Source organism: Cherax quadricarinatus, chromosome 32 (assembly GCF_038502225.1).
Source record: "Cherax quadricarinatus isolate ZL_2023a chromosome 32, ASM3850222v1, whole genome shotgun sequence".
Lineage (NCBI taxonomy): Eukaryota > Metazoa > Arthropoda > Malacostraca > Decapoda > Parastacidae > Cherax > Cherax quadricarinatus.
Genome location: NC_091323.1, coordinates 3,286,823 through 3,304,345, shown reverse-complemented (window position 1 = coordinate 3,304,345; position 17,523 = coordinate 3,286,823). Strand labels below are relative to the sequence as shown.

Here is a 17,523-nt window from a genome sequence, read left to right as displayed (position 1 = left end):
CTCACGCCTTTCTGTCTCAATTAACCCCACATGGAGGAGCAGAAACATGGACAATTAAGCTGCTGGAGGTATAGAAAACTTCATACGTCACTATGTCAAGAACGCAACTAAGGAGATATTAGGTGATGAACCAGAGAGGCTGGACAATGCGCAGGAAAAGAGGCTAAACGGAAATGTTAGAATAACAACATAGCCTTAAATGATAAATAAGAGCCAAGCATCATCTTCAAGAGGATCTTCTTGCTAAGATGAAGAGGCTTTTTACTCACCTACGACTGTGAGCCAGATGTAGTGCCTCATGGGTGGTGTACTCACCTACGACTGTGAGCCAGATGTAGTGCTTCATTGGTGGTGTACTCACCTACGACTGAGCCAGACTTATTGCCTCATGGGTGGTTTACTAAACTACGACTGTGAGCCAGATGTAGTGCTTCATGGATGGTTTACTCACCTACGACTGATCCAGATGTAGTTCCTCAAGGGTGGTGTACTCACCTACGACTGTGAGCCAGATGTTGTGCCTCATGTGTGGTGTACTCACCTACGACTGTGAGCCAGATGTTGTGCCTCATGGGAGGTGTGGTGGACACCTGACACTCATACATGCCAGTGTCACGCACTTGAGCGAACTTGATAGAGAGAGCCCAGTCTTCGGAGCCAGCAGTGTGCACAGCTCTGAACCTCTGGTCACTTGTGTACGTGTATGGTCCCACGGTGAGCAGGTGTAGGTCCCGATGTCGTAGCCACGATACCTGTAGGGATGGTAATTAATACCTGCAAATTGGTTTCAAAAGCCACTTGAGAAAACACTAGGACATATCTAATAGAAAACATATCGGTCCTGGAACCTTGAGCACGTCTGTCATTTTTATCGTAAATTTTAAACGTGTCTTTTTAAACGAACCTTTGACATTTATCTCAGTAAAATGATTGTTCATATACTGGTATTTGCAACAACAAACGTGAGAAAACTATTACTAGTAATGATACACGGGTTATTGCAGCAACACAAGTGATTGCAATTGTGTTTGCGAAGTGGTGAACGCTACTCTGTTGTTGACTCTTCCACTAACAGGAACCTCGCAACCACAGAGCAGCAGCAGAGGCTCACGACAGAGTAGTCCGATATTCCTCCTGAGCAATACTTACACAAATAAGAACAAGAAAGAGGGGGAACTGCAGCAGATTTCCTGGAGCATGCTAGGCAAATCCAAGTCAAACTCACTTAATGAAGGAGTACTGATATAGGCCTACTGGCCCATACTAGGCATTCTTCCATGTTACTAGAGATAAATTCACCTAAAAGATTTACGGTGTTCCCCAAAAAATCATTTTCCGAATTAAATTTTTTTATATCAACAAGGCATCCGTTCTCCAAACATGCCAGGAGAATTACAACTTTTAACTTATACTAGCTTAACACGTACACCACTCGAGGCACGTGACACATGCAATCTATACAACAGAATATTCCACCTGGTCAACACAGTGTGTGAGTTTCCAGAAATCATCATTTATTTTAATGTTTCACTGTCATCTATTGGTATTAGGAAAACAAAATCCTTTACAAACCTCCCACGAAGATATCTAAGAGCGTGGCATTAGGTGAACCTGATGTCAATCTGCCAGGGGATTTTTGTTAGGAAAAGTGCACTATCACAAGTGGAGAACTGCACGTATACATCTCTTGCCATTCTTTTGTCAAAAATTACAACTGGAACTGAAGGATGAGACAAACTGCAGATAAAATGCCCCTTAAACGTAGAATTTGTAATATTTCTTATTTCAAAATTAACGTTGAAAATACGTTCTAATCAAGAGTGTTTTTGCATCATTAAATAAAATTAAAAATATTAAATATTCTTATAGAATTTAATCCAGCTTAGAACACAACCTCATATTACTATATATTTATTAAATTGAAAATAATATTTTTAATAAACATATGCGTTTTAAAACGATTTGATATTAATATGTTTTCTGGTCGAATTTTTAAAAAACAATAACGTGACTATTTATTTGATAGTTATTTAAATTTATACTTATTCAGTTTACTGTAATACGTATTATTTATTTCTCCAAATTTGATGGACTGATTACATCAATTTCATTTCATTACTACACCTGCTGCCTCTGTATTTGACTGAAGAAGTCTACTGTAAAGGCTAAACGTTTCAACAATAAAGATACCTAACCGTTGGATAGGTGTCTTAATCATCATGTCGGTATTTTATTCCATTGTATTGCCATTTTCAACATATTTCCGAATTCATCCTGCTAGAGGCCTGGATAGCTGGATCAGTTACCCAGAATATCAGTCTGCAGGACGCGGTTCGCATCCCCGTCCACCATTCTGTTTATTGACAGAACTTTGTTACAACTTAATTTCAAACACACACACACAACAATGCAACCAAAGATTCTAACCCAAAACACGCATGCCATACCCAATGCCCCCACCCACCTCAGTACAAACTCCACCTTCACAGCAAGCACCAAGACCACAGTTTTAGAACAGAAGCTAAAGGTTTGGTATACAAATGCAGACGGAATAACAAATAAGTGAGGAGTGGCATGAAAGAATCAAGGAGACATCCCCAGACATAATAGCACTCACAGAAACGAAACTCAACAGACTGGATATCAAATCCTCAGGAAAGACAGAGGGAGCAGAGGGGGAGGAGGTGTTGCACTGATCATTAAAAACCGATGGGGATTCGAGGAAATGAAAGGAATGGATGGAATGGGCGAAAGGGACTACATAAGAACAATCCAGTCTGAGGGTCATAAAGTGATAATTGCAGTAGTGTACAACCCACCACAAAACTGCAGGAGGCCAAGAGAAGAATACGACGAGAGCAACGAAGAAATGGTAGACAGCCGAGGTGGCCAGAAGAGCTCAGATGTGGAGGGCAAAGTTACTAGTTATAGGTGATTTCAAGAACCTGAAGCCCCATAGGGGTCCCAAAACACGGAAAGCCAAGATGATGGATATGGTATGGGAAAACCTCATGGATCAACACGTTAGAGATGCTTCCAGAGAGAGAGAGAGGTGAGGACGATCCAGCATGACTGGACCTGGTATTCACCTTGAGCAGTTTGGACATTTAGGATATCACGTACGAAAGGCTCTCTGGAGGCAGTGATCATGCGGTTCTGTGTTTTGATTACATAGTTGTGCTAAAAGTGGAGAGGGTAGTAGGAATAGGCCAGGAAAACCAAACTACAAAAGGGGGGACTACACAGGCATAAGAAACTTCCTGCAAGATGTTTAGTGGAAGAGAGAGAATTGGCAGAAAACCAGTAACAGAAATAATGGACTATATGACAACAAAATGCAAGGAAGCAGAGTAGAGGTTCGTTGCCAAAGGAAACAGAAATAATGGGAAGACCAGAACAAGTCCTTAGTTCACCCAAAGATGTAGTGAGGCAAAAACTAAGTGTGCTAGAGAATGGAAAAAGTACAGAAGACAAAGGACTCAGGAAAATAAAGAGATCAGCCGAAGAGCCAGAACCGAATATGCACAGATAAGAAGTGAGTCTCAGTGACAATACGAAAATGACATAGCATCGAAATTCAAGTCTGACCCAAAGCTGTTGTATAGCCACATCAAGAGGAAAACAACAGTCAAGGACTAGGTAATCAGGCTGAGAAAGGAAGGTGGGGAGTTCACAAGAAATGACCATGAGGTATGTGAGGAGCTCAACATGTAATTTATAGAAGTATTTACAGTGTAGACAGGAAGGACCCCAGGAATTCAGAATAGGGAGGTACACCAACAAGTGCTGGGTGAAATACACACAAGCGAGGAGGAGGTGAAGCAGCTGTTATTTGAACTTAATACCTGAAAGGTGGTGAGACCAGACATCTCTCCGTGGGTCCTTAGAGAGGGAGCAGAGATGCTGTGTGTGCCACTAACTTGAATCTTCAACACATCTATTGAAACTGGGCAACTGGTTTAGAAAGACATGTAAGTAAACACTATGACATATTAGAAACGTTTTCTAATAAATATGTCAGTGTTTGCTTACATGTCTTTCTAAGCCAACTTGTCGGTATTTATTACCAAGATTTATACCAAACTGGGCACCTACCTGAAGTATGGAAGATGGCAAATGCAGTCCCAATTTTTAAGAAAGGAGACAGACACAAGGCATTAAACTACAGACGTGTATAGTATGTAAAGTCATGGAGAAGATCACCAGGAGGAGAGTGGTGGAGCACCTAGAAAGACACAAGTTTATAAATGACAACCAGCACGGTTTCAGGGAAGGAAAATCCTGTATCACAGTCCTACTGGGGTTTTATGACAAGGTAACAGAAGACACGAGAGAGAGGGGTGGTAGACTGCATTTTCTTGGACTGCAAGAAGGCCGTCGACATAGTTCCTCACAAGAGGTTAATGCAAAAGCTAGAGGATCAGGCACACATAACAGGAAAGGCACTGCAATGGATCAGAGAATATCTGACAAGGAGGCAACAACGAGTCATGACACCTGAAGATGTGTCAGAGTCGGCGCCTGTGACGAGTGGGGTTCCACAACGGTCAGTACTAGGACCTGTGATGTTTTTGGTATCTGTAAATGACATAACAGAAAGGATAGACTCAGAAATGTACTTGTTTGCAGATGATGTGAAGTTAATGAGAAGAATTAAATCGGTCGAGGATCAGGCAGGACTACAAAGAGACCTGGACAGGCTACAAGCCTGGTCCAGCAGCTGGCTCCTTGAATTTAACCCTGCTAAATGCAAAGTCATGAAGATCGGGGATGGGCAAAGAAGACCGCGGACAGAGTATAGTCTAGGTGGCCAAAGACTGCAAACGTCACTCAAGAAAAAAGATCTTGGGGTAAGTATAATACCGAGCACATCTCCTGAGGCGCGCATCAGTTAGATAACCGCTGCAGCATACGGGCGTCTGGCAAACCTAAAAATAGTGTTCCGATACCTTAGTAAGGAATCGTTCAAGACTGTATACCATATACGTCAGGCCTACATTGGAGTATGCAGCACCAGTTTGGAACCCACACCTGGTCAAGGACGTCAGGGAATTAGAGAAAGTGCAAAGGTATGCAATAATACTAGTCCAAGAGCTAAGGGGATTGTCCTACAGGAAGGTTATAGGAAATCGGCCTGACGACACTGGAGGACAGGAGGGTCAGGGAAGACATGATAGCGACATATAAAATACTGCCAGGAATTGACATGGTGGACAAAGACAGGATGTTCCAGAGATGGAACACAGCAACAAGGGGTCACAATTGCAAGTTGAAGACTCCTATGAGTCAAAGGGACGTTAGAAAATATTTCTTCAGTCATAGAGTTGTCAGGAAGTGGAATAGCCTAGACATGACGTACACACACACACACACACACACACACGTGTGTGTGTGAGTGTGTACATATTATAGTAACCTGAATGAGAATAAATTTAAGTAAGTATCTATTATAGATGCATGTTATTGTATATTCTAATATATATATATATATATATATATATATATATATATATATATATATATATATATATATATATATATATATATATATGTCGTGCCGAATATGTAAAACTGGTCAATTAGCAAGAACTCATTTAAAATTAAGTCCTTTCTAAAATTTTCTCTTATACGTTTAAAGATATATTTTTTTCATTAATGTTGATGTAAAAATTTATAATTTTGCACCAAAAGGAACTTAGAAAACTTACCTAACCTTATTATAACAAGAACAATTTATTTTAGCCTAACCCAACTAAATATATTTTAGATTTGTTTACAATAATTTAATACTAAACAAACATAATGAAATATATTTTTTTCGTTAGGTTCAGAATGATTTTGGCGAAATTATTGCATACACAAATTTTCACTTGTCTTATATGGCAAGATGAGCGTTGCTATTTAAGCCAAGATAGCAAGTTCTGCCTATTCGGCACGACATATATATATATATATATATATATATATATATATATATATATCTATATATATATATATATATTATATATTTTATTATTTTATTATCACACTGGCCGATTCCCACCAAGGCAGGGTGGCCCGAAAAAGAAAATCTTTCACCATCATTCACTCCATCACTGTCTTGCCAGAAGGGTGCTTTACACTACAGTTTTTAAACTGCAACATTAACACCCCTCCTTCAGAGTGCAGGCACTGTACTTCCCATCTCCAGGACTCAAGTCCGGCCTGCCGGTTTCCCTGAACCCCTTCATAAATGTTACTTTGCTCACACTCCAACAGCACGTCAAGTATTAAAAACCATTTGTCTCCATTCACTCCTATCAAACACGCTATATATATATATATATATATATATATATATATATATATATATATATATATATATATATATATATATATATATATATATCAGGAAAAATATTTGGATTTTTCTTGAAGCCATTTGAATATTCCACCTCCCCTACCACACCACTTTTTTTTTTGCCAAAAGTTATATTTTATTACAAAATATGGTACACCAGACTTATATAGACGGTACAAGCATGGCATACAGTACATGAGGTTTGAGGGATACATTTCAAGTATATATTATTACGTGTTTGTTAAAGAGCTGCTCTGCATACCCAAAATGCAACAGGCATTACCCCTTTCAACAGCAGCGCTGAGTCGCTGGAATGGAAAACTAGCTGCCCTGGGATCCTTAGTTGCCCTGATGATTCCTTTGTCTAGCTTCTTGAAGAACTTCAATGCATTCTTTCCCCATGGGCCAAGGATCTCCTAGCCTGTGTGAACAAACATAATACGATGGGCAAGTTCACCATATTATCTAGACTTTAGGGACTCGTTGAAGCTGGCAGCTGCCCCTCCTTCCTAACTGGTATACTGGAGATAGGTATCAGCTAGTGTAGATGCACATGTGTATTCCCACACTATCTGCTTGCCGTCTGCCCAGGCTTGGGGGGTGATATCATCTGGGTGCTTTTGCTTGCCATCAGATCTGCATAATTGGGGTGGCCTCCCTATTGGTGGGCATCCTGCAATTGTGATGCTCTTCTTGATGTTATTAGCCTCAAAATGCCTTACAATCTTACCCTTGGATCTATGACACACACGACCATGGCACTCGAATCATTCTGTTGGTTTACTTCTTGAAATACACCTTTGTTCGGCGAGAACAGGAGCGGCAATGAGAAGGGCAACACCAATGCAGATGGTTTGTGGGTCCAGGCATTTGCCAAGGGAGGAGCTGGGTTCAGCCATCAGGAACTCCCCTGCATGACTGGCTCTCATTGCTAAGAGGCGGGCTCTATCCTTCCCCGACACGCCTGAAGCATTGTTGAGGCTATATTCTCCATTACTGGGCTATCCCAGAGTGACTGCTTGTAGTTGTTGGGGAAAGCAAGTCTGGTGTCAAAGCCTGTTAGATTACCCTCAGATCCTGACTCCGTCAGTGAACTTTTGGTCATGAACTCCAAAATTGTCCCTGAGGTGTTCAAGGGGATTCGCTGCTACAAGTTCACAGGATGCTGCATATGAGGACAGGAAAGCAGGCAATGATACCAGCGATGCCTTGCGGACACCAGTACCTCCTAATCTGACTGGATACGTGTAGCTTGGTTTCAATGTCCGTCTTGTAGAATAAGACTGACTACTTTAGTAAAAAAAATATGCCTCATAGGACGACTACAATCCCACCTTTCTTCCACTACAGATTTGTATTCCCTCTAATTCATCCCCTTTTCTACAACCTCTCTAAATCTCCAAACAACCTAATTACTCCTTCCTCAGCCTTCAGGATATTATTGTCAGAAACTCCTCGTCTCCTAGTCTCCAGACTATGAATTCTGTGCGTATTCGTAAACCCTAGGATAGGGGGATCTTTTGAAAAGGTTGCCTGATATTTTTTTATTTTTTTTTTTTTTACTTTCTCCAACTTTTCGATTTTTCATCGCTCATAACTCGAGAACGCCTCATTCAATCAACAACAAAATTTCAACACTTGTGCACGGTAATGAAGACCAAACTCAAGGAACAATTGGCATATTCATGATCCCTATGACTAAAATTGTTGAATTAATTCCTGTCATCCTGGAGAGGTTGGGATAACTTCCAAGACTCAGTGGTATGGCTACAAACATTCTAAGTGTCTAGAAATTAGATATACGTACAGAGTAAAATTCATATCTCTAGGAGCAAATTTGACCAATTTGTGTAAAATATTGTGAAATTTTATTGCTATCAAACATGTTAAATTATGTTCAATTAACGTCTTCTGAAAGGCTTCAATATTTAACAGTTGATGAATCTCGGGGCCGGAAGAGTTCTCATTAACTTTCGTTTGCGTGCTGGCAAATCTGTTAATACAGTAAAACTGTAAAAAATACCTGAAATCCTTGGAATCTGTTCTATGATTGGATAATGATTCATCTGACTGACTATAAATTTTCACCATTGGTGTGAGTTTCTAATCACAATGGTCACCCGACTATTGAGTGGCGTATATCGCTAGTTTTATTGAATAAATAGTGACATATATTTATAACTAAGAATAGTCTCCATGATGTGAAGAACGCGAGAGATCACAGAAACTAGGGTGGAAGGAATTCATGAATAAAATCAAAACGCTAAACCCAGACGCACTTCCTGTTCGCACTCACCTATATCTCTGTAGGGTGGAAGGAAACATGGCTCCCCGATATCTTCCACGAGACCAGAGACTTTTCGTTACACTATCGTGTATGAAGCAAACTGTGTAAAGGAGTGGTGATCCGGCGGCATCACCAACACCATCAGCAACACCATCATCGACCCAAGCCACAAGCAGAGTCTTGCTAATCTGCGACCTCAAAAACTAAAAGGGTGATTTCGTTCATTCTTTTTCCACACTCTTTTACGATGCGACACGGATTTACGCTGCTTTTTATTGCACCCGACCCATTAGCATGACCTACTTCTCTAGGTGGTCCGACCTATCCAGATGTTACTATTCAAGTAGACCTATGTGTTATTATAGAAGTAGGCATGAATGTTATTTTTCAGGTAGGCCTGGATGTTACTAAACAAGTAGGCCCAGATATTACTGTACTAATAGGCCTACAAACCACACCACGGATGGGGATAGAACCCGCGATCTGAGAGTCATAAAACTCCAGACCGACGCGCTAGCCACTTGGCCAGCTGGCTACAATCGTGTCATTACAGTTTCGTGAGTCAGATTGGCGGCTCTAATAGGCCTCTGTTACTACACTAGTAGACCTAGATATACTATACTAGTAGGCGTAGATGTTACTGTACTAGTATGAAAAGATATTACAATACTGGAAGTCATAGATGTTCCTATACACATGCTGTAGATGTGGTCAGGATGCTACTATGATAGTGGGAATACAGCAGATGATAGTGCACTTCTAGTGATAGTTCAGCAGATAGTGTTAAAGCGGGAATTTTTCAGAAGACAGTGAGCTAAAAGGATAATCTCAGACAATAATGCATTTGGAGTAGTAAAATATTGAAAAAAGATTGTGACACTGGAGTACAAGTAGTAATATTTCAGATAATAGTGTCTTGGTGGGAAGAGTCCACTCCAAGGTGTCCTGATGACCGTGATAGGAATAGTTCGGACGATAGTATACTAATGGGAATTGTTTAGACGACAGTGTGCTATTGGCAGTTGTTCAGACGATAGTGTTTTACGGGAAGAATTGAGATAATCCAGTACTGATGGAAGTATTTCAGACGACAGTGTACTGGTGAGAATAATTCGGCAGTTATAACCAGATTTACTTTCTTCATTACGCATCAGAAGAATTTTTGAGATAGAAAAGAATGCACTATTTTTTTAGTAAGATAATATTCACCATAAGCAAATATGAACTGTCGTCAATCTGAACTTTGTTCAGAGAGCCCATGAATAATTATAAAAAATTCGCAAACAGATATTTTACTTCGTCAGAGTGGACTTAAGTTCAGCACCTTGTCATGGCTGAACATAGTCTGAGAGAAGTTCAAGCACCAACTTGAGTTGCAACTTACGAAGTATCCTCCGATGGGAAAACTTTAAGAGGTGGCATAAATTGTTTTTTTTTCTTCCAACATCTTCGCTAATAACATGACAAGGCCTAATCCATTCGGCTTCAAATTTTTAAAGTTTGAATACGGTAACGAGGACTAGAATCTAGGAGCAACTGGCATGTTCGGGTGCCCTACGACCAATGTTATTGAACCAATTCTAAACATACTTAAATACCTTCCAAAACCCTCAGCAGCGTACCTTCAATTATTAAGAATAAGTGACTCATAATTGGCCGACGTCTGAAATTGACCTTCAAGTGGATAAATGCAAATTTAACCATTTTATGTGTAAAATTGTGTGATTTTTGATTCCCATATAATCATCATGATCAAAATACAAGCAGTGTTTTCCACACTTGAGAAACTTCAGTAATTAATGGCTGATAACATCTCATGGAAAGGATAGTGACCATTCATTATCCTTTCCATATTTGTTGGCAAAATTGTCATCGCAATAAATTATTTTTTTAAAACTTGGAATTGTTGGAATTTTTATAAAAAACACAAATCTTTTTTTTCTCATAAGATTGTAGATACTTTTAAAACTAATGCAAATGCATTAAAAGAGAAATTAAAAAAAAATAAAATCTAGCTCTTTGTAGTGTCCATTTATTTACTTTTTTTGATGTGAGTGAATCCCTAAGCACTACACGGCGTGATGCCAGAGCCGTCCATCTGTATTCTTCAGTTTTCTCGTCTCATCTAAGGATTTCCGTAATAACTCCAGAACACCTTATCCAATCGGCTTCAAATTTCAAGCCCTGGTCAACTATTACTTGTTGAACGTTCGTAGAACATTTGACATGTGCACGTGCTTCCTGCTCAGTTTTATAAATATCAAAACCAGAAATTGATAGCCAAGAGATCGTTATAATGATCCTCTTTATGTAGACTACACATTTTCAGGTCTCGCTTAGTGTTTGATATATATTTTTACTGGTTACACATTCATGTATCTACTTAGGTATATGATGATGGTAGTGGTGGTGCTAGTGGTGACAGTGGTGGTGTAGAGGAGATGATGGTAAAGGTGGTGACTGTGGTGATGGATACATATATGAATAAGTATGCATATGCATATGAAAACACACAGTATGCATCCATATATAGCTGTTCAATCTTTTACACACACACACACACACACACACACACACACACACACACACACACACACACACACCGAAGCCGAAAGAAGGAACGAGATGCATTGATGAAGATGAGCAGAATCCAGATTCAGGTGGAAGGGCAAACACACCTTAGAGAAACACCCGTGGAAGAACTCCAACCACGAAAACCCCAAAGCAACTGACCAATCTAAACCAAAACTCACACACTGTTCCCTCTGCCCCCACCCCCCACGTCACAAACCCCACCCTTACAGCAGCCCTCTACGGGCACTCTGCTCCCACCCTTCAAAAAACCCACCCAAACAGCGACAACCTCAATGCAACTGAACAATCTAAGCCAAAACCCACACACTGTTCCCTCTCCCCCACCCCCAACACAAACTCCACCCACACTGCAAACCCCCATAAGCCCCATCCAGGGCTCCTGCTCCCCAACCCCAATATTTTCCCAGGACACCGTGATAGATAAGTTGAAGGTGTTGTACACGAACGCAGTTGGATTATCAAATAAATACGATGAGTGGCATGAAAAAATCAAAGAGAAGACCCCAGACATCATAGCAGTCACAGAAATGAAACTCACTGAGACAATAACAGATGCAGTCTTCCCACCGTGATATCAGATCCTACGGAAAGACAGAAGGAGCAGAGGGGGGAGGAGGGGTTGCACTACTCATAAAAAACCGATGGGGTTTTGAGGAAATGGAAGGCGTGGGCGAGATTGGAGAAAGGGACTACATTGTAGCTACAATTCAATCTGGGGAACCTAAGGTAGTCATTACAGTGATGTATAACCCACCACAGAACTGCAGGAGGCCAAGAGAGAAATATGAAGAGAACAACAGAGCGATGGTGGACACACTGGCTGAGGTGGCACGAAGAGCTCAATAGTGCAGAGCAAAGTTACTGGTTATGGGTAATTTCAACAATAGGGCCTCTTCAAGGGGGGCTCCTTGGCGTGGAGAAGAGGCTCTTGGTCTAAGGAATTAGACCTGTCGGTCTCCTTCCTCAGACCAAACCTAATTACCCCCCAATCCCCCCTTCCCTATCCTATCCTCCCCTTTTTCCTTTCCTCCTCCTACTCCCCACCCCTCCCTTTTGCCCTTCCTCTTTCCGGCCTTTGGGATTTTTCCCACTGGTGCGCTAGTTCCTGGGAAGGGAAAAGGGTACTGGGGTCCATCCCATTCCATTGAGGTTCTTGGCGGTGGCGTAGTTTGCCGTGGAATCTGGATCGCCTGGGGATGTCCCGATCCCTCTCCGGTATCCCGAAGGGTGGGTTTGGGTGTCTTTCAGGTGACGGGTGTATCTCTGGAAGCCACCTTTCGGATTCCAGGGGAGGTGGCCGAAGGAGATATGCTTTGTGGAAGATATCCGGCAGCCCTCTCTTTTGTCCACCGAGGTAGCTCGGCAGATGTGAGGTTGCTATCCCTTTTTGCTGGTTTACTGGCATGAAGGGTAGGGTATGGCACGGGTTCCATGCTGCATCTGCGCTACTTGCAGTGCTGAGGTCCTCTTGGGCGCGGATGGAAATTTCCGGCCCTTTCATTCCTCCTGGGAACTATTCCTCACCGCTCCCCCCTTTTTTTATTCTTTTTTTTTATTTTTTTTTCTTTCTTTTTTTTCTTAAAAACAAAAAGAAAAGAAGTAACTTAACCATGGAGAACCCAGTCCATGAACCTACTACCCCGGGCCCCTTCTTGATACCGCACCCCATTCTGACCCTGCCCTGTCTTTTGACCACTCTTCGAAAACTCCTGATGTCCCTGTACCTCTTGCTGGTACTGTTTCCTCACCCGCTTCAGGTACCGGGGTCTCGACTGACTCCTTCGATTTGTCTGACCTCCGCTCTCCTTTGACTATGCTTCCGGCCTCTCCCTCTATGGTGTAGCAATTTTTGAATCGCCAGCCCGTTTCACGTCGGACCAACTCCGGTCCCACTTCTAAACGCCAACGACAATTGCCTGATGATGATACTTCACCACCACCACGTTCTTCTCAGAAAAGATCAACACATCAAGCACTCCCTTTCCATGCTCAGTTTCAGACCGCACAATCGACTAAATTCTTTACTTTACGACCGACTTCCTCTATTGCCTATCTTTCCGACCATAGTATTGGCAAGGTGCTCCTCTGCCATGTTGGTAGAGATATTTCCTTCCATGCTCTGAAGAGCAGTACGTGCATCATCACTGTTCAGAATGCTACCCAAGCTCATGATCTTTCTCTTCTTTCACATATCGATACTATTCCTGTCACTATCGAAAAACATCATTCCCTCAATTCTTGTAGTGGTACTGTCATTCTGCCCCATATCATAGTCCAACAGAATTCTCAGGCATGTGGCAATGACATTCTTGAACAGCTGGAACTCAGAGATCTCCCAATCCTCAAGGTAGACACTTATGCCCTTCCTGCCCGCGGGCAGAGACGATACCCTTGCAATGTGGCTCGATTAACTTTTGACAGCCGTGAACTCCCGTCCACGTGATTGGAGCTAGCAATGACGTGGTTCTGAGTTTTGATTACATAGTAGAGCTGTAAGTGGAGAGGGTAACAGGAGTCGATTGGGAAAAGCCAAGCTATAAAAGGGGGGACTACATAGGTATGAGGAACTTCCTACGAGAGGTTCAGTGGGCCAGAGAGCTAGTAGGAAAGTCAGTGAACGAAATGATGGAATATGTAACAACAAAATGCAAGGAGGCAGAGGAAAGGTTTATTTTCAAGGGCAACAGAATTAATGGGAAGACCAAAGTGAGTCCTTGGTTTACCCAAAGGTGTAGGGAGGCAAAAACTAAGTGCATTCATTAGAGAGTGGAAGAGGTACAGAAGGCAAAGAACCAAGGAAAATAAGGAGATCAGTCGAAGAGTCAGAAACGAGTATGCACAGATAAGGAGGGAGGCCCAGCGACAGTATGAAAACGACACAGCATCAAAAGTAAAGTCTGACCCGAAACTACTGTATAGCCACATAAGGAGAAAGACAACAGTCAAAGACCAGGTGAACAGGCTTAGGAAAGAAGGTGGAGAACTCTGACGAAGCGATCAAGAGGAATGTGAGGAGCTCAACAAGAGATTTAAGTATTCACAGTGGAGACAGGAAGAACTCAGGGAAGACAGGACAGAGGTGGACACCAACAGGGAATACACCAACAAGTGCTGAATGACATACACACAACTGAGGAGGAGGTGAAGAAGCTGCTAAGTGACCTTGATACCTCAAAGGCAATGGGACCGGACATCTTCCCGTGGATCCTTAGAGAGGGAGCAGAAATGCTGTGTGTCCCATTAACCACAATCTTCAACACATCCCTTGAAACTGGGCAACTACCTGAGGTATGGAAAACGGCAAATGTATTTCCCATTTTTAAAAAAGGAGACAGAAAAGAGGCGCTAAACTACAGACCAGTGTCACTGACGTGTATAGTATGCAAAGCCACGGAGAAGATTATCAGGAGGAGAGTGGTGGAGCACCTGGAATGGAACAAAAGTATAAATGACAACCAGCACGGTTTCATGGAAGGCAAATTCTGTGTCACAAACCTTCTAGAGTTTTATGATAAAGTACTAGAAGTAAGAGACGAGAGAAAAGGGTGGGTTGATTGCATCTTCTTGGACTGCAAGAAGGCCTTCGACACAGTTCCTCACAAGAGATTAGTGCAGAAACAGGAAAGACACTTCAATGGATCAGAGAATACCTGACAGGGAGGCAACAACGAGCCATGGTAAGTGATGAGGTATCAGAGTGGGCACCTGTGATGAGCGGGGTCCCACAGGGGTCGGTCCTAGGACCAGTGCTATTTTTGATACATGTGAATGACATGATGTGAAGTTAACGAGGAGAATTAAATCAGATGAAGATCAGGCAGGCCTTCAAAGAGACCTGGACAGGCTGGAAACCTGGTGCAGCAACTGGCTTCTCGAATTCAACCCTGCCAAATGCAAAGCCATGAAGATCGGAGAAGGGCAAAGAAGACCGCAAACAGAATATTGTCTAGGTGGCGAACGACTGCAAACCTCACTCAAGGAGAAGGATCTTGGCGTGAGTATAACACCGAACACGCCTCCAGAAGCAAACATCAACCAGATAACCGTTGCAGCATATGGGCGCCTGGCAAACCTGAGATTAGAAATCCGATACCTAAGTAAGGAATCTTTCAAGACACTGTACACCGTGTACGTCAGGCCCATACTGGAGTATGCAGCACCAGTTTGGAACCCGCACCGGTTCAAGCACGTTAAGAAGTTAGAGAAAGTGCAGAGGTTTGCGACAAGGTTAGTTCCAGAGCTAATGGGAATGTCCTATGAAGAAAGGTTGAGGGAAATCGGCCTGACGACACTGGAGGACAGGAGGGATAGGGTAGATATGATAACGACATACAAAATACTGCGTGGAATAGACAAGGTGGACAGACAAGATGTTCCAGAGAGGGGACACAGAAACAAGAGGTCACTCTTGGAAGTTGAAGACTCAGATGAGTCACAGGGATGTTAGGAAGTAGTTCTTCAGTCACAGAGTTGTCAGGAAGTGGGACAGTCTGGAGAGCGATGTAGTGGAAGCTCGTGGAGCAGGGAGAGAGACGACCTAGTAGCGTCCAGTGAAAAGGCAGGGCCAGGAGATGAGTCTCGACCCCTGCAACTGTAATTAGGTGAGTACAATTAGGGGAGTACACACACAAACAAACATATATCAATAACAGCACTGCGACTGGCCGAGGATTCGAACCCATGTCGTTTTGGCCCTGCCTTGTGGTGAGCGAAAATCACATGACGCCTTAGCCCACAGGTCCATACAATCCTACAAAAACCAAGCACCCAGCCAAGCTAGGTGTGTTACTCTTGGTCCGAGGACTTACGGTGGTGAGGGTGACTCAAGGCTAATTTCATTCTTATCCCTTGTGATGTTCGCTCACCACAAGGCAGGGCCAAAACGGTATGGGTTCGAATACTTGGCCAGTCGCACTGCTGTTATTGATATATGTGTATGTGTGTACTCACCTTGTACACACACACACACACACACACACACACACACACACACACACACACATATACACACACACATATATATATATATATATATATATATATATATATATATATATATATCTACATGTATATATATACTATTTTTTTATTATTATTATCACACTGGCCGATTCCCACCAAGGCAGGGTGGCCCGAAAAAGAAAAACTTTCACCATCATTCACTCCATCACTGTCTTGCCAGAAGGGTGCTTTACACTACAGTTTTTAAACTGCAACATTAACACCCCTCCTTCAGAGTGCAGGCACTGTACTTCCCATCTCCAGGACTCAAGTCCGGCCTGCCGGTTTCCCTGAACCCCTTCATAAATGTTACTTTGCTCACACTCCAACAGCACGTCAAGTATTAAAAACCATTTGTCTCCATTCACTTCTATCAAACACGTTCACGCATGCCTGCTGGAAGTCCAAGCCCCTCGCACACAAAACCTCCTTTACCCCCTCCCTGCAACCTTCCCTAGGCCGACCCCTACCCCGCCTTCCTTCCACTACAGACTGATACACTCTTGAAGTCACTCTGTTTCTCTCCATTCTCTCTACATGTCCGAACCACCTCAACAACCCTTCCTCAGCCCTCTGGACAACAGTTTTGGTAATCCCGCACCTCCTCCTAACTTCCAAACTACGAATTCTCTGCATTATATTCACACCACTCATTGCCCTCAGACATGACATCTCCACTGCCTCCAGCCTTCTCCTCGCTGCAACATTCATCACCCATGCTTCACACCCATATAAGAGCGTTGGTAAAACTATACTCTCATACATTCCCCTCTTTGCCTCCAAGGACAAAATTCTTTGTCTCCACAGACTCCTAAGTGCACCACTCACCCTTTTCCCCTCATCAATTCAATGATTCACCTCATCTTTCATAGACCCATCCGCTGACACGTCCACTCCCAAATATCTGAATACATTCACCTCCTCCATACTCTCTCCCTCCAATCTGATATCCAATCTTTCATCGCCTAATCATTTTGTTATCCTCATAACCTTACTCTTTCCTGTATTCACTTTTAATTTTCTTCTTTTGCACACCCTACCAAATTCATCCACCAATCTCTGCAACTTCTCTTCAGAATCTCCCAAGAGCACAGTATCATCAGCAAAGAGCAACTGTGACAACTCCCACTTTACGTGTGATTCGTTATCTTTTAACTCCACACCTTTTGCCAAGACCCTCGCATTTACTTCCATTACAACCTCATCTATAAATATATTAAACAACCACGGTGACATCACACATCCTTGTCTAAGGCCTACTTTTACACACACACACACACACATATATATATATATATAT

At 42.4% G+C, this 17,523-nt stretch overlaps 1 protein-coding gene across 1 annotated transcript in view; it reads right to left on the bottom strand.

Moving 5' to 3' along the window:
- The window catches only part of LOC128690168 (zwei Ig domain protein zig-8-like), a 150,063-nt gene that overhangs the window by 33,589 nt on the left and 98,951 nt on the right, over window positions 1-17,523 (bottom strand). Inside the window, exon 3 of the mRNA XM_053778724.2 lies at window positions 542-752. Within this exon, the coding sequence (XP_053634699.2) occupies window positions 542-752 (211 nt within the window). The remainder of the gene's footprint in view (window positions 1-541; window positions 753-17,523) is intronic.